The sequence below is a fragment of the Symphodus melops genome (assembly GCF_947650265.1).
Source record: "Symphodus melops genome assembly, chromosome: 1".
Lineage (NCBI taxonomy): Eukaryota > Metazoa > Chordata > Actinopteri > Labriformes > Labridae > Symphodus > Symphodus melops.
In genome coordinates, this window is record NC_136691.1 from 41,873,409 (window position 1) to 41,890,230 (window position 16,822).

General features: G+C 39.6%; 3 protein-coding genes across 5 annotated transcripts in view; 1 reads left to right on the forward strand and 2 right to left on the reverse strand.

Annotated features, from left to right (window-relative positions):
- The window catches only part of poc5 (POC5 centriolar protein homolog (Chlamydomonas)), a 6,144-nt gene extending 3,512 nt beyond the window's left edge, over positions 1–2,632 (forward strand). The window contains exons 6-10 of the mRNA XM_079368887.1: positions 781–791; positions 1,076–1,230; positions 1,472–1,573; positions 1,801–1,956; positions 2,065–2,632. Coding sequence (XP_079225013.1) covers positions 781–791; positions 1,076–1,230; positions 1,472–1,573; positions 1,801–1,956; positions 2,065–2,199 — 559 coding nt within the window. The 3' untranslated portion in view covers positions 2,200–2,632. The remainder of the gene's footprint in view (positions 1–780; positions 792–1,075; positions 1,231–1,471; positions 1,574–1,800; positions 1,957–2,064) is intronic.
- Positions 2,633–2,671: 39 nt separating this feature from the next.
- Positions 2,672–7,365, reverse strand: ankdd1b (ankyrin repeat and death domain containing 1B). Its single transcript, XM_079358157.1, has 15 exons — positions 7,191–7,365; positions 6,748–6,848; positions 6,549–6,647; positions 6,355–6,453; positions 6,097–6,201; positions 5,899–6,000; positions 5,634–5,732; positions 4,864–4,962; positions 4,585–4,683; positions 4,352–4,450; positions 4,145–4,243; positions 3,803–3,898; positions 3,224–3,425; positions 2,882–3,013; positions 2,672–2,765 (listed from the first exon to the last, which is right to left on the reverse strand). Exons 1-15 carry the CDS (start codon positions 7,360–7,362, stop codon positions 2,710–2,712), a joined length of 1,659 nt encoding a protein of 552 aa, XP_079214283.1. The 5' UTR covers positions 7,363–7,365; the 3' UTR covers positions 2,672–2,709.
- A 688-nt stretch (positions 7,366–8,053) lies between these two features.
- polk (polymerase (DNA directed) kappa) lies at positions 8,054–16,388 on the reverse strand. 3 transcript variants are annotated; one of them, XM_079361965.1, is made up of 15 exons: positions 16,220–16,387; positions 15,603–15,749; positions 15,164–15,283; positions 14,898–15,050; positions 14,470–14,601; positions 14,236–14,386; positions 13,851–14,042; positions 12,937–13,061; positions 12,550–12,716; positions 12,430–12,462; positions 12,217–12,313; positions 11,419–11,590; positions 10,259–11,263; positions 8,700–8,748; positions 8,054–8,554 (listed from the first exon to the last, which is right to left on the reverse strand). In XM_079361965.1, exons 2-15 carry the CDS (start codon positions 15,729–15,731, stop codon positions 8,473–8,475), a joined length of 2,607 nt encoding a protein of 868 aa, XP_079218091.1. In that variant the 5' UTR covers positions 15,732–15,749; positions 16,220–16,387; the 3' UTR covers positions 8,054–8,472. The 3 variants fall into 3 exon arrangements, with proteins under 3 accessions (XP_079218091.1, XP_079218093.1, XP_079218092.1); XM_079361966.1 differs by having other exon boundaries at positions 8,476–8,585; positions 16,220–16,388; XM_079361967.1 differs by lacking the exons at positions 15,164–15,283; positions 15,603–15,749; positions 16,220–16,387 and having other exon boundaries at positions 14,893–15,042.
- Between the last annotated feature and the right edge of the window lie 434 nt (positions 16,389–16,822).

The following is a 16,822-nucleotide window of genomic DNA, read 5'->3' on the forward strand; positions in this document are numbered from 1 at the left end:
CATCCCCTTCACGATATCCATCCTTTTAATCAAACACGTGATTAAACTCTGCACTATTTTTCTTCCTCTCAAGCTCCACAGCTACATAAATAGAGCGCTGCTGTAACACCCATAAAGGCATTGTCAGCCTTGATTATGTGCTGCATTGATTAAATGCAGCCCTCAGAACTGAAACACCATCTCTCCATAGAGTGCCAGAGTGTGTTATTGACAAGGGTGGAGATTTATGAATGAGTGGATTGGACGGGGTCTTTGTTCTTTTCTTGGAGTCTTTCACTGGCTCATCAATGAATGGATCAAATTGGGGATTTGTGGGACTGAAGACTACATTACACAGATTGTAGGCTCGACGTGTCACCGTGAAATCTGTGTGAAAGTGCAATATACCTTCGCAGCATCTATTAACTCCTGTTCTCAATGTGTATGTTAATGCTGAGAGATTAGGTCAGGATATTTGAGAAGACAAAAGCATGCCACATAATTCAGACCAAATGATCCCACTGTGGCAAACACTTAACAGTTCCTGGGTTAATGATTCACCTTGCCCATCAGTACGTTTAGAGTTCTGTTGAGCACACGTCTGCTGAAGCTGAGTTTTATTTTTCTTGTACAAAAAGATCTGTGACGTTGTCCTCTGCTCATCCATCTGCTTTTGAGTTGAATGAGCGCGACAACCTCATTTGAATTTTCTTTTTCATGTCAAACCCAGCTGTTATTTGAGAACTCTTTTTGTTGTTGGTTTGAACAATTCTGATTTTCTCACCTTATAATGAGTCTCAGAGATGATGCAGGTTTGCTAACTATGAAATAAAATATATCTTGTTTTTTTGCACACATACTGTGTAGTAGTTGTGCACTATACTGTACTTTATACAACTGTGTATATGGCACTGTCTTCTCTGTTACATACATTTAAACATTGTTCTGTTGACAATTGTTCAAGTCACATATTGTATATATTTAGAAGGGAGATTCAGAAATGATTTCACATAAAGGAAACTGCTAGTCATTAAAATGTCCTCCTTGCATTGAGGAACATTTAAAACTCAAACAAAGAAGGTTGTGTCTTATTGAGTTCTTTATTTTCTGTCTTTAGATATCGTAAGTCCCCAGGATGAGCCAAGCTCTTCATCGGCTGCTCATCTTCAACAGCGTCCTGTCTCGTCCACACAGTTCAGCCCAGTCCCCTTTGACCGTCCAGACCCCTCCCACAGTGAGGTGCCAGATATGGTGATGGATTCTTTTAAGATGGACCTTTTTTTTTACAAGCCATAGTTTTTATATATATAAAAAAATTATTTACTTACCTTTCTTTAGCTGTTGTTAAATTATCAACACAATCAACACTTGAAGATTCTACAGAAACATAAGCATCTGTAGTGTTAAAGTTCTAAATCTTTTTCATTTGCAGCATTTTGACTATCTTTCTCTAAACCTCACTCTTCTTCTTCTGTGACTCACTGTTCCACAGGTTGGCTCTGGTGCCTCCATGTCCAGAGAAGAAGTACTCCCTCCAACTACTGTGGTGCACAGCTCATTGCCACTAGGAGGCGCTGCAGGTTCCCATAAACATGTAAGCGTTACACATATGATATGAGCTATATACTTTGGTACTCGAGGCGTATGGATTGACGCTGTCCATCTGACAATAGCTCTGTTTAACTTTGATAGTGACTCTTTAAATAGTGGTTTTAAAATAACTTATGTTCAGTGAAAAAAAAAACCCCACACGTCTTCTTTTCTGCAGTTATGAAAATTCTACATGATGCAATATGTTGTTTTTTTATTTTTGTTATTCAGGTCAGTGGTCGTGTTGTCACAGCCAGTCAACAAAAATCGTCAAAAACTGTAACCGCTCGCATCACTGCACGTGCCGCACGTAGCAACCTCCAAGTGATGGGTGTGGCTCCGCCCATGAGCTCGGTGATTGTTGAACGCCATCACCCTGTCACACAGGTACTGGAAAGTGTGCATTACTGCGCTCACTCAGAAATATGACTATTTTAATGTTGACACTCATGTACTCTGAGCTGAAAAATAAAAGTTCCTTTATCATTCCTACAGCTCACAGTCGGTCAGGCTACTGCTGCAAAGTTTCCTCGCTCATCCAAACCTGGCCACAGCTCCTCCAGAGACAGAAGCTCCTCAAAAACACACACCAGCACCTGCCATGTTCACTCCATCAAAGTAGTTGACTAAGTGCAGACAATTTTAAGAACATGTTGCTCTCCTAGTTCAGATAATAAAATCAGATGCATCCTGCGAAAAATGAGACACGCTGGACTTGATGTGCCCTTGCTCTCTACATTGAAAGTGATCATTTGAGCGCCATTATTCAGCTTTCTTTCACAAATGACACATTTCCTGAGCAACGGGATATTTCTCAGGAAAAGATTACAGAAACATAGGGGCGCACGTTTATGCTTTCGGTAATACCAGCTGCACTAATGAATGTTTTTAAATTATGCAAAACTGTGACTGACATGTAATGTAATTTGTAACATCACATTCAAATTGTATTTCTTTTTCAACTGACCGTCCGACATCACAGATCATCTTTTAACTTAACCAAAGCCATGTGTAAATGATCTGATGCAGTTTTATTTTTTAAAATAAATTATTTTACCGTCGACTTTGTGTATAGATGATTGCTTGATGAAAATGATGTCAACATGGAGTTACATTTTGTCAGTCTATTTGGCTCAGGCCTCATGAAATGGTGCAGCTCTTACTGCTGGTACTCTCTGCCTCCATCCGAATCTTATCTGCGAAACAAATGAACACTGTGTAATAAAAGTTTGGCACAAGCCTCCAGGCGGCACAGACATGTTTAATATTTCTCCATTTGTACTTAGTTAAAGTATATTTTTATTGAATGTACCTGCAGCTCTCCTGTTTCCTGTGAGGATGAGGCCCTGGTAGAGTTCTTTAGCAGGGTTCTTGTTAACTAACTCCTCCTTGTGGAGCCAGATCAGCAGCATCCTGTTCCCGTGCTCCTTATAACTGTGCTGACCTGAAGACGAACAAAAACAGCAGTTAAGAAAACAATTTAATGGGTTATACTAACCATAGGATCTCTGGTGTGCAAACAAATACAAAGCAGAAAATAATAGATATTCCTTCTGTGGAAAAAATGTCTTTATACGTTAATGATTTCAAATCTAACAGTGAAGCTAAACAAGGGAGTTTCAGAAGCCTGTCCAGTTAGTGTAAGATGAGGCACCTGTCCACTGCTCCTCGATGGAGGACTCTTGCTCCTTAGTGAAGCCCCAGTGGTTTGCTAGTCTTTTCCAGTCCCCTGGTTTCAGAAGCTCGTATGCCAGACGCCAGGCCATCACACGGAGCTGCTTGGTCTCAGAGCGGTGGTCGAGTTTAAACGTTAGCGGATGCTCGCTGTGAACATCCTCATTAAGCTCAGGGTTGGCCTGAAAGGGCAATTAAATCACGTCAGTAGATTGATAAAGGCCACAAGCCTCACAGAGGGCAGGGGGCACAGGAAGAGATTATTGGAAAGACACTCATGCAGGATTGGCAATAGGAAAGCATGAAAAAACATTTTCAGAATCAAAAAGGAAAGGGATTTAGGATGAACTTTAATTGAATTTACGGTAAATTAGCTGACAAATGTTTCTGGGATGCGAGTCATTTTTCACTTTCCATGTTTTAATTGTATTAATGGATTTATCTCATCTGAATAATGGCATTTGGATGAACGATTGTTACTCTGGATATTGAGGCATCAAGAATGATTATTGTAAATATGAAGGCAGCCAAAGTAGCAAATATCACTTCACTTTCTCACCTTCCTCCAGGCGTAGTATCTTTCTGCTTTAATGATCATGTCCACAATAATCACCTCGTCTGCTCTGACTGCTACACCCAGAGCTGTCTTACCCTGCTGCTCCACGTCCAGCATGTATGTAAAGAATGAGAAAGAAAACAAACAGAAGCTTTCACATTTAGTCCTCACAATTTCAATGCTTCACTCGCTGGGACGTTACTACTAATTTATGCAAATATCCACTTTTGCACTGAAATTCTAAACAGAAAATTGAAATTCAGAGTCACAGAAAATGACTTGTTAAACTTAAAGATAAATAAACTATGTCAGCTGTGGAAATAGAGTTTGTGACAGAAGTCTAACCTTATCCCTGAGTGTCAGATCCAGCCCTGCTTTAAGAAGCATTTCCACCACTTCTATCCTGGCCAGCTCTGCAGCAAGATGCAGTGCAGTCTGGGACCGCTAACAGTTCATTTGAAAAAACAATACAAAAACATACAAAAAACATTTTATTATGTTGTCATAAATTATATATCGTTTGTTTCACATCCCTTTTTAGGGAGGTCATACCTTATCTGTGATGTTAATGTCGCAGCCTGCTTCCAGCAGAGAATAGATGACGGGGATGTGACTGTGCCTTACCGCCAGGTGGAGAGGAGCCTCTTCGTGCTGAAAGCAGAAATACATTGAGCCCCAACAGAAGGTTGTTAGCATAGAAGAGAATATGTTAAATTGTGATGATCAGCATGGAGGACTGCACAGCTTATGCGTGAATAAAAAGAGTGCATCACCTGTCTTCTTACCTGATTTTTATAGTCGGTGTGGGCTTTGTTGTCTAAGAGGATTTGCACAAGAGAGGTGTCCCCTCTCTCTGAAACGGGATGGAGAGCACTGCATTTGGCCTAGAAGACAAAGACATTTAGCTGAAGGGTCTTAAAACAAAAAACATTTTTATGACATCAATTTTAAAATTCCTGAAGTATTTACCAAATTGAAATGTTTTACAGAAATGCTTTAACAACACGGCCACTGGTCACTTATTTCTCTGTTAAATACAGTATAGTAGGCATAACGTGGTTTACTGTTGTGAGGATGTTGGGGTCACAGCCAGCGCCCAGCAGGACATGGACACATCCGTCATGACTGTTGTCTGCAGCCTGGTACAGAGCTGTCTCACCATCCTGCAACACAAGTATCTTTGAAAAAGGCAGCATGGGTTCTCAAAAGGGGATGTCTGTGTGGGTTCTCAGTTATCCAGATCATGGTAAATTTGAAGCTTGGTAAAAAGGGACCTGGGCTTGGTAGATGGTTTTTGAGACATTTCTCCGAAAGGTTTCTTCAGTTTGAAACAAAGATCTTCAATCAAATCTATTTTCCTTTGGATAAAGCTTCGAAAAAAATCTTGGGGGGAAGGAAATAAAAACAAATCAAATGTTTTGGGGTTTTATTTTATATCAAATGTAACTCAGATTAACTAACTTTCTTACACAGAAGGAACTTGGACAGTCAGCTGTATCTTAATTGACCCCAAAGGTTTTTTTTATTTTTTATTTAATTGATTTTCTTAACATCTTTGATTAACCCAATAATAGAGATAATAGAGATGACGAACATCACTAAGCTCTATTAGCAGTAAGATAGCAGCATCATTTAAAATGTAGCATAATCTAGCAGTCAAAGCTGAAGTTCAGGCCATGTTACTGTTTGGTTTGTGAGATAACACTTTCCAGCACATGTTCGATACATCTTAATCAACCCAAACTAGAGCCACAGCCAGCAGTGGATTAGCCACTGAGCACACACTGTCACAAACCAGACCATGATAGAGCGCATGTTTGCAATGATTGTGTACCATATTGACTTCATCCCGAGTATCAAAGCTCTGCAGCAGCAGTTGGATGGCATCCAAGTGTCCGTTCCTGGCAGCTAAGTGCAGGGGCGTGTCCCCTCTCTGGCAGCAGGGAAGGAGGGAAACAACTCGCATCAAAGAATGTGTGACTTTGAGGTGTCCTGCAGGTGTGACTCAAGCGTGCAATCAGACTCAGGAGCATAAACAGCTGCATAATGTAAATAAATGTGCTCGAATCAAAAACAAATCGGAGAGTCTAAAGTCACACCTTGTTGGGCTTCATGGTGCCCATCATGTATGGATCCATAAGCAACTCCAACATTTCAACACAACCATGCTCTGCTGCCAATGTGAAGGCCTGGTTTCCTGACTGAATTTGAAGGATTCAAACAGATAATCACACATGACTTTATTATTTGCACAGAATTAAGTGGATTAAGAAAGATCGGTGTCAAGTAGATTATACCTGGTCGTCTTTGTCTAGTTCTTTCATCTGCAGATCATTGATGATATACTCTGCTATATCAGTGTGGTTGTTGATAGCAGCACAGTGTAAGATGTTCATCCCTTCCTGAGGTAGAAAAAGCAAAACCAGAATCATTAAGATAAATCAACTCGTGCGTCAGAAGGCATTTGATATTTTTTCTTCATTCTTGGTCCGCTACAGAGCAACAGTGAAAAAACAACAACAACAACAACAAAAAAAGTCCCCCTGCTCCTTTACCTCATTCTCGACCTTCTGCTCGGCTCCAGCTTGCACTAATAATTTCAGGATCTCCAAACTGCCAAACCAGGCAGCCAAATGAATGGGTGCCACACCGTACTGTCACAGCACACAGTGGAAAGTTGTGACAGCTTAAAAATACAAAAGCTTTTGCAAGTCAAATGTTCAGATGCAAATATTTCAAACTCTCTCACCTTGTCCTTTTGGTCCACTTTGACCCTACGCTGCAGAAGAAGCTTCACAGCTTCTTTGTTTCTGCCAGCAACAGCAAAATGAAGGGCTGTCCTATCATGCTGAGGCAAACAACTCAGTCAGTAGGTTTGGGCAAAATCACAGAAGTTATTTTTATGATTAATACAAAGCACAGATGGAGGGTTTATTATTTAGACCCACCAAATTCTTTGCATTTGCGTTCAGGCCTCTTCCAAGAGTCTTCATGGTCTCCACATCATTTCTCTTAGCTGCTTCCATAAATTGCTTCTCTGCCTCTAGCACTGAACAGCAAACAAGAACACACAATGTAACACCTTATGAGGCATGTTGTTTCAGAGTCAAACCCTCAGCAAGAACTTATTGGAAACCAGCACACTGAGATGAGCATGTTGTAGGTTGTGTAGCTTGTGCAAATACAGTGCATGTCTTGGGAAGAGACTGACACAACGATCAATAACTAATGATTAACTCCAGTTTTAACAATAAAATCCACAAGGCTCAGTGCTGAACAATTGAGACTTGCTCTTAACCTCTTGTCCACAGTGTTCTTATTTTATGCTGTTTAAAGCCAGTACGTTTATTTTCTACAGCTTTAAATGTTTTATTTACCCTTTCATACTCACACATCTCTTTGGTGTCAAAGCTGTCATCTGTATCATTTTCCAAGTTCTTGTTCAGTAGGTCAGAAAACCCCTTCATATTATCCTGTGCCATCCAGTTTCGGGGGTCCAGATCCTCCTTCTTCGGACGATGCTTCTGGATCATCGACCTCAAAGCTGTCGCTCTTCCCTCCATTTGCAGGCTCTTTACGGTAACTTCTAATTTATGTCTTGCTGTGTATTAATAAACAGTCCTGGATTCGCTTAAAGCAAATTAAACAAAGAAAACTGTGGAAAAGCTCTCACCGTGGTTGAAAATGTTTTCCAGTTTCATGTACCGTAGATCCTGTCTCCAGATAATGAACGGCAAGTCTTGAAATGGATGTGTACTCTTGTTGCTTTCTGCTGGAGGGCTGATCCATGTTTACTTTACCAGCTCACACCCTTGGGTGACTTCTTACAGTAGCAAAGAATGTTTATCTGGTCACATTTGACCTGTATTACACGACGAGACATTGACATTGGTTAAGCTTAAACTATATCATGCATTAAGTAAAATTAGTTTATATTAAGCATCTGTAAACACGGGGAAGTTTACTTTTGATTAACATAAGGCTGTAATAGTAGTTTAACTTGTTTGTGCTTGGAAGTTTGAGTCATTGCAGACTCTGTGCAAAACTCTAATTCTGTACACACATGCAGTTTAAACTGGAGAGTGTTTCATTGAATTACTTCAAGATTTAGACCAACACTCACATTTGTAATCTACTTTGAAACCAGACTAAATGTGAGATGTTCTCCGGTAAGTCAACCTTCTATGGTCTGATGATTTTAATCAGAGAATGGATGTTAATAAAATGTTAAACTCTCATCACACAGAGTAGAAATTTTGCAGAATAGTATTTTATTTCAATTATTATAAAATGATTCTCTTATCTTCATTATTAAACAAACTATATCATCATTGAAATCCACAATAAATACAACTGGAAGTGACTAAAAATAATCAAATTAAATAAGTTGAAAACAAACTGAAAAATAAATACTCATGATCCGTTAAGCAAACATTTATCTTCAAAACTTCAGGTTTATCTTTAAATAGTTAATGAATAATGAAACTGGCATAAACAGGCAACATGATCATAACGTTCATTTTCCAGAATTAAATAATCACAATGTTTATCAGTTTAACATTCTTGTCGAGCATATGGCTTATAAAAGAACCAATAAGGCATATTGGTGTAAAAACTTTACTCTCCATATCACATCTTATTCCAGATAAGGATGGACGCAGCTTTTCCATCTGTCACCTGAAGAACCTGTCAATTGTGTTGAGAGGACCGATGCCTTTAGCCTTCTTCGATGGAGGAGAGGACGGCGTGTCCCGTCTAATAGTCAGGAAACCAACACACACCGTATCTGTTAATTCAAACATCTCCTGTTGACAGGATTTTAAATGTATTCTCCCTTAGCTAACATACATAGAACAAGCATGTTGCCATTTTCTTAAAATCTGTAATCAAGCTGTCTTACCTTTTGCTTTTACCTTTTTTTGATTGTGTTGTCAGAAGACTGCCACTGCCTGTGAAAGGAACAGAGACTCATGACACATCCACCATATCTCATCCACCGAGGAGGCACACAATTGCAGCACCTCTTAAGGGATATAAAGAGTGCAATTTCTGAGGCAGGCTTGTTTAAGAGGAAACCAGGGTGCAGTTCATTGTAGAAATGAATAGGTGAGAAAGTGATTTGGCCATTTCCAAGACCAGGGCAAAGGAAGCCCAGGGGGCTGAAATGAGATGTCTTTTCTCTGTAGGAATCGATAGAAACTTCTCACACACCGTCATGGTCAGTGAGTAACAAAGTCAGAGGTCAACGCTATCCTCCCACATAGACATTCCTTCTGCTAACTCAAAAGATGTCAAGTCGCTACATTATACAGAAGTAGCTAACAGGAACATATCATTAGTTACATCCTGAGAATTTAGATCAATGTTGAAACAAAGGATTCACCAAAAAAACCTAAAACACAAGGAGCTAGATAATTTACTTATTTTAATGGGATAGGCGTTAATCTTTATTGTTATAATAAAAGGGCATGAAGTGACGATGTTAAAGAATGTGACAGGAGATAGAGGCTCCCTGAATGATCACTAAAAGCTGCAGGTCTCTCTCACGTTATGGATCTCTTGCTTCATCTTCTGAGCCCAAACTTCCCTTTTGTGGTTCACTCTTACGTCATTAATATTAGTTGCAGAGGTCAGCGCTTTTCAGCAAAAACTCTCTTTGCACAGTAAAAAGATAAAATTGCACATTGAAATGTCACCATAAATCTAAACTTTAAATTTTATGCACAAGATTATTTTTTTTTTACATTACTTGTTATTGAACTATAACATATTGCATAGTAAATGCTTCGTGTTATTATTGTAATTAGCAACACTCAATAAGTGGCTCGGGCCAAAAGAGCTCAAAGACAGAATAATGGCCAGGAAGTGTCTACGACTGCTGGATGCGTCATTAAGAAACTTCTTGACACCTATTAAGAATTGACTTAAAGACAGGGTTGGTGACTGTCGCCAGATACATTTTTTAAGATTTTGGTTGAAATTGTCTTTTGGTTCTGGCAGACATTAATAATTTATGTGCTCTGATTTGTAGCAGTTGTAAATGTGTAAAAACTTTTCTGCCACAAGGTACCAATCTGATGAACCAATCATGCCTCCCGGTCTATCTATCTATATATAGATCACACCCAAAACATGAGCTGAGGTTAGTTTCTGGACCAATGGCCAATGTGCATGTAAGTGGAGGGCGTGGCTTTTGGGGGAGCACAGAGGGGAGGGGGTGGGTGCAGATGGAGCACTGAGGGAATGTAACTTTCAAAGGGCTACTTTTCAAAAATGACCAACCCTGCCTTTAAATAGTGATCATGTGTAAATTTTGTGTTGACAGATTTTTTTTCTGACGCCCTCCAGTGGCCACAAAAGGGAGTTAGTCTGGGTTTAAAGATGAAACAACAAGAAATAAAAGCACAGAAGAAGGCTCCTGGTTTGTGAGGAAGTGTTAATATTGTGAAACACACCAACCTCCAGCCTTGTTGGTAGGAAGTGAAGGTGGATTTATGGGAAATGAAGTCCGTCCTCTCAGCTCATGTAGAACCTCCTGGTTCAGGCAGAGGTCAACATGGTGGTTAAAGATAATGAGGTCATCGCTGTCCTGGGTAAGATGACATACTGGGCAGATGAGGACGGGACCTTTATCGTTACATGGCAGAGACTGTTGCGAGGTCACAGTTTTGTTTTCACTATTGATCAATGAAGCTGTTTGAGCAGAATCGGTTGTTATTCTGTGTTGCTCATCCCGAGGAGCATCTCTGTTTGACGCCAACACTTCTACAATCACACACTCCCCGCTTGATTTGTCCACAACTTCTTTGGGATCCCTCTGAGAGTCCAGATCTGAATCTGAGTCAGAAACTGTGCATGAGTTTGGCTTACTAGAGGAATCGTTAAGACACTTGTCTATATGTGTGTTAAAGACATTTAAATCAGTAGTCTCTACCCGCTTGAAACACACAGGACAGATGAGACTCTCTGACACTTTGCTACCACAGCCGGAGGTGGATGCATGGGCTTCTACTGGAGAAATGTGATCATTTTCTGAGGCGTCTGACGCTGTAGATCTCCTTTCATGTGCCTTTGTTGGTGATTCTTCAAGCTTATGAGCAGGATCTCTGGAAGTGATAACAGAAGCATTTTCTTCCTGTCTTTCCCCCTGTGTGTTTGCACTTGCTGCCTGGCTTTTCAGTCTTTCAGCGTGAGCTCTTTGGAAGAAAGACTTTTTAGGCTGATCACTAGCTTGGCTTCTCTCTAACTTGTTCCACGCAGAGATTTCTTCTTGTCCCCGGTAATTCTGCTTTAAGGGAGTACAAGCTAGGAGTGGAGTATCTGAGGGATTCTGTTTCTCGAGCATTTGATGCATTTCTTGGGTAGAGCCACCGGAGTCTGCCTTGCCTGGCTGAAGGAAGCCAAGGATGCTCTTCTGCAGCGGCTTTTTATCTTCAGAACTGATAAAGGCAGAGATCCTCACGCCTAAATGCACACACACACAAAAAAATCAAGTTATCCAGAGAAAAGCTAAATTAACAAAAGTATAAACTGTGTGATTGTCTTCAAATGCAGAGCGTCATGGATCATTTAGATTAATTTCAAGCAAGTACGTCAGCTATACTGCTACATCTAATTACCCATGAGCCTCAGTCTGAGTGGCTGGGGGCTTTCGTTGTCTATTTCCATTTTCAGCAGGTCCTTAGCGACGGCAAAAACCTCCTCCACTGTAGCAACAGCATACGGCACCGTCAGCGCCCTGGTTTTCACCTCAAAGTTCACGTTCTTAAGCTTCAGTGTTACTGTTTTACCCTTCAGGAAATTCAAAAGAGAAATATTGGCTACAATTTACATTTAAAAAAACAGTCATGTTATATTGCTAACAACCTCTTGATTATACAAAAATCCACCCATTATAACTGCATGGTGCAGCCATAATTTCTACAATCTGTCACATGACTGATTGATTTGTCAGAATATTTTTTTGGAAGAAGCATGCTTTAAAAAGCACTCAAAGTAATGTGATCATCTCCCAGGGAGACATTTCCAAGGGTGATAGTAGCCCCTGCTGTTGCCTTAATGGTCCTCCATTTCCTACAGCTATCAAGGCCACATTGGGACCCAGGCAGGGGGTGATGTTCATGCCAAGCCATCCAGTTCTTTCTCTATCGATTTGAAACTGAATGAACAGGTTGGGGTAATTGCAGGAGGTCTGGTTTGGAGTCAGGGTGATTCTTAGGAGGATAACAATAAGACACTATTTTTCTTTTGAAACCAACAGAGCCTTTTTCAGTAAATGTAATGCTGTTGTCCGTTTCTGCTTAAATATTCCTACTGCTTGTTTTGTAATGTATTATCAATTTAACCCATACAGGTAGCCGCATCTTTGTTTAGGACCCCTTGTTTGCTCATAAAATGTGTACAGTTTGTGAATGTACCTTGAGATTTTCTTTCTTCATGTCTGCTGCTAAGTCTTCACAGAGCTCCCTGCATAAAGTCAACTGCTCCTCAGCTGTGTTCAGCTCTTTAAATGTCCTATAAAGGTTACATGTCAGAAATTAGAGGAGCAGAAAGAAAAGGAGGGAAGCTAGAGGGATAATAAGCAGTAAAATTAGTACATCCGAACATGTCAGTATCCATTTAGGCCATACCGTTCTGTGCTCATGCTTTTCCTTTCTTCATGCCTGTATGAAGGAATACATAGTGAATATTTTCTCTCACTTTTTTCTTAATCAGTTGTGTTGAGTTGTGTTAATAAGACAGTGACAAACCTAGGTATGTATGTGGAGCCAAGTCCCAGGGAAATCTGCATGAAATGATGCCACGCTGTCTCCGAGAACAACAACGACAGCAGCCCCATCTGCTGGCTGAGATCAGAACAGCTGCTGATGCCGAGCGCGCTCAACATCTTCTCGCTGACCTTCCCTATGCCAGAAACCTGCAAAGATACACAAAATAACTTTTTTCTAAAGACAGTTTATTTCTTTATATTTTCTCTGAGCCATCTGCAGCACATCATTTGTCACTTTACACCACACCCAACTGCCTCTAATAATACAAAAAAACCTAATAATAACATTAAAAAAATAATTCTATACTTTATCACTAGCTATGCCACAAGACTGTTTAAAACTTAGTTTGAACAATGTGTACTGTACTTTGCGAACTGGAAGATTCTGGATGAAGTCCATGACCGCCTCTCTAGTAGGGGGGAGTCTGTACTGGCCGTTGGGCTTGTTCTTATCACTGCACACCTTGGCAAGCATTGTGTTTGGAGCAATTCCTAAAAGAGTGGAAAGTGTAATCAGAGTGTTTAGAAATGAACAGCTGGGGAAACAAAATACACAATCTTGATGATTACTTCATGTGCAGCAAAGTCTTAACTAATGTTGTTGAGCGGCTTCATGTGTGTAAAGATTGAATCATGTTTAAGGTGGGGCCATCTCGTATTTCTCCTTTCTTATTGATTTTTATTATAAATCAGGGCAGAGAGCAAGGGGATGAAAATAGATCTTAACACAGCTAAAAACACAGAAGAGTCTAATGCTTTAAACAAAAAGCACAAAAGAATAGAAACAAAAGAACAGGCTCTCATTTATCTATGAAACTCAAAAGAAAAAAAAAACACTGAATGTAGAAGGATGTTGTTGGAGCCAAACTATGTGTTGAATCTTTTATATATGCAGTCCCTTTACTGGGCACTATGGGGAGCCTGAGTAGGCGCTTTAAATCAGGGCTCCAGGTGAAGTGGACAGGTGTTTGAATGAGAGCAAAACGTTTCCACCGTGTCAGCCTGGGAAGAAAGGAAAAAGTGGAATTGTTTGTTTTATTAATCCCAATAGACGTAGTGGTTCGTCTTTTTTGTTTTAATCATTTTTACAAGTTGTATAATAAATGGTGCATATATCCAAAAGTCTATCAACAGACTTCTTACATTTTTTAAGAGCTGAGCACGCGTTTGAAAACAGCGTCCACATTCATCACCAAAGTGGCTTTTCTAAACATAATTGGATTTGTTAAAATTGTTCACTACAGATTTTATTCATCACCCGTGTGGTGTTTTTTTATTCACCTGCACTGGCTGTCAGCATGGTCTTCTGCTCAATACGAAAACGCATCTCTCTCACAGCCTCCTCAACAGACTTCCCGAACACCTCGAACACACCGCCGGACATGTTGACACATTTAGAGTCTGGCGAGGAGCTGGGGCTGTCCTCAAAGAGGACTGGAGAGAAATCTTTGGTCTCCAGTGTTTCCTTCTGACCTTTACAGGAAAGAAAATATAACACACACACACATACCAGTCAGACGGATTTCAACTGAAGGGCACTTAAGTATCAAAATGTTTCCTGACATGTTGTCCTGTCTACACTGTATGTGGCAAATGTTTCAACTTTAAAAAGCACAACATGTAACACTATCCAATCATTCTACATTTCAATATAATTCAGTCCTGCCTGATGCTGTGTTGTTGACATGATAGCGATGTGTACGTGAAGATTCTGGCCAGCTCTGCCTCTGTTCCAGGTGGTCTGTGAAATCCAGATAGGCTTCATCCAGGCTCATTGGCTGGAAGTGAGGGTCATAGTCTGCAAAAATCTCTCTGATCTGAAATTCATGAGCACCTGTTAGTGCGACACAAGAAGTCACATAGAGGATGCATAGCATATTTGTTTTGCCATCAAACTTACCTCACCACTCACAGTTCTGTATTTATCAAAGTTAGTTGGAACGATGACTAAGTTGGGGCAGAGTTTCTTTGCAATGAAGCCAGGCATGGCGGCTCGGACACCATACTTCCTGGCATGGTAGTTAGATGTTGACTGAAGAAGATAAAAATGAAAATGAAGTATTTTACATTAGTGAGGCAATATGGTATCCAAAACATAACTGACACTTGACTGTGTCTACGTCAAGATGGCACTTGTTTAAAAATCCAAGATGTTTAACTATTAAGTTTATACAAAAAAATAATAACAATAATACAAGAATACAATCAAATAATGTTGGTTAAGAAATGTACAATAATAAGTTATGCACTTTGTCATGTACAGTATCTGATGCATGTACAGAGGTAGTGCAGGGATTCTTTAACTAAGGACAAATGATTTTACCCCACCAGCATGCTCATGCATCCCACAGCCATTGGCTTGTCCTTCAGCTCAGGACAGTCTCTCATCTCCACAGCTGCATAGAAAGCATCCATGTCCACATGGACAATACAACGGCTCAGGTCACGACCCTTCTCCAGCTCTGCAGCCATCCCCTCTACCTTTAAAGACAGGTTTATGTAGCTAAAGCAGGAGATGTTTTGTTTCCCCTTTGAAATGTGTTCTTGGGTGACTTCTGGAAATAACCTTACACATGTGAATCAACAAGTCTTACCTGAGCCTGTGCTTTTTTTAACTGATGTTCTGTTATCTGGGCCTTCTGTAACATCATTTTTTCAATGCGCTGGTTCACTTGCTGCTCTCTCTTTAGCTCATTCTCATAAAACCTGGATCCCTGGAGAGCAACGAGTAGGGCAAAGTAGAGAGTTACAGATACTCTAGCACAGCGTGACGAAAAATAGAGACGTTAGCACATTTATTTAGACCTTTAATATAGAGGATACAGGACTTTCACACAAGGCTGGACACAGGTGGAGCTCACATACCAAATTACTCACTATAGCCTTCTCCTTTCTAACACATCATATTAAGATCACTCAGACAAAAGAGAGGTCATTTTGCTAACCTGTGTGAAGAGTATGTCTGTAAGGAATGTGGTTGTCTAACGACAGAACAAGGATAAAAATAGTATTTAAGATGTTAGTACTATCTACCTTGGATGACTCCATGATAATCTTGTTGATCTTCTCCCTGTCAAGACCTTCCATACCAGCCTTGTTATCATTGAGGGCCATCCTTGAGAGGAAGCCCTCTTTACTGGTGAATTTGTCTTCATTCTCCATCCCGGAGGAGAGTGGAACCTTTAGGGTAAGACAAAATGTAGATTTTGTAGGACTATGGATCAATTTAAAATCAATCCTGCTGTTCTGAATCTTTTATAGCTGCATGGTATTTATACAATCATTTCATTTGTATGTGTGTGTATATATATAAAGCATATTTAAAAACACATCTTTACAAAGTACTTTGACAGACTAAGCAAAATGAGGAAGTCACAAAAAAATAAACAATCAATAATCAGGCCAAACAGAGAAAGGGCATGAACAAAGAAAAACTGCAAATGAGGGACTACTATATAAACAGTAGTTCTGAAAGGACTGATAGTAAGTATATAGACCAATAAAAAACAGTAAAAGATTAATGTAATGGGAAGATTAAATATCGTAAAAAGTTTAAGAAGACGCTTTCACATTAGAGAATATAAAAATAACCAGATTATTGTGTTATTTTCAAGCTAGTTCCAATAATAAATAGTAATTCAGTAACTTACCTTTTCCCTTGATCAGGAAAGACTAACATGAATCGAAATCACTCACTTAAATAAAGAGTTTGCCTACATGTTTGGACATGTTTTGAAAACAGCGACGATGACAGTTTAGGCGGCACTTCCGCGTTCATGCGTCATCACCGGAAGAGGCGTGACAGGCATTGTTTACAACTTTAAATATTCATAAATTCAACAAATGCAGTACTGTATTTATGTCAAAGTATAAGGAGAGCTTTAATTATTTTTTTTAAATGTTAATCTGCTGATGAAATCACTTTAAAACGTGCAAAGTCCCATAAATGTTTTTAAAAACAAACATAAAAGCAATGCTTTTAAAAAAAAAATACATTTTAATCTGATCATTATAGGACTCATTAATACTTATCTTATAGCTGCCCAGCTCCATAGTCAATGGGCCTAGGCTGTGTAGTTATATTTTCTATATAACTTTCGTTCTGTGATTTCTATTTAAATATAATTTTAACTGAGCGACGAATCTTAGATATTTTCTTATCTTCTTCATGGCTTGAAATCAGAAACAGTGTTAGGTTTTCTTTCTGATAGGAAGTTGACCTGATGAACCTTTAACTTTGGTGTCATCATCTG

What these genes read in the sequence shown, in the direction of transcription:
- ankdd1b (XM_079358157.1), bottom strand. Translation starts at nt 7,362, where the DNA reads ATGGAGGGAAGAGCGACAGCTTTGAGGTCGATGATCCAGAAGCATCGT. An exon ending in AAGTGGACCAAAAGGACAAG is followed by an intron (nt 6,454 to 6,548) that starts GTGAGAGAGTTT and finishes GTGCTGTGACAG; the next exon opens with TACGGTGTGGCACCCATTCA. An exon ending in GATACTACGCCTGGAGGAAG is followed by an intron (nt 3,426 to 3,802) that starts GTGAGAAAGTGA and finishes TTGCCCTTTCAG; the next exon opens with GCCAACCCTGAGCTTAATGA.
- polk (XM_079361965.1), bottom strand. Translation starts at nt 15,731, where the DNA reads ATGGAGAATGAAGACAAATTCACCAGTAAAGAGGGCTTCCTCTCAAGG. An exon ending in TTATCATGGAGTCATCCAAG is followed by an intron (nt 15,284 to 15,602) that starts GTAGATAGTACT and finishes GTTGCTCTCCAG; the next exon opens with GGATCCAGGTTTTATGAGAA. An exon ending in AAAAAAGGTAAAAGCAAAAG is followed by an intron (nt 8,555 to 8,699) that starts GTAAGACAGCTT and finishes CCTGACTATTAG; the next exon opens with ACGGGACACGCCGTCCTCTC.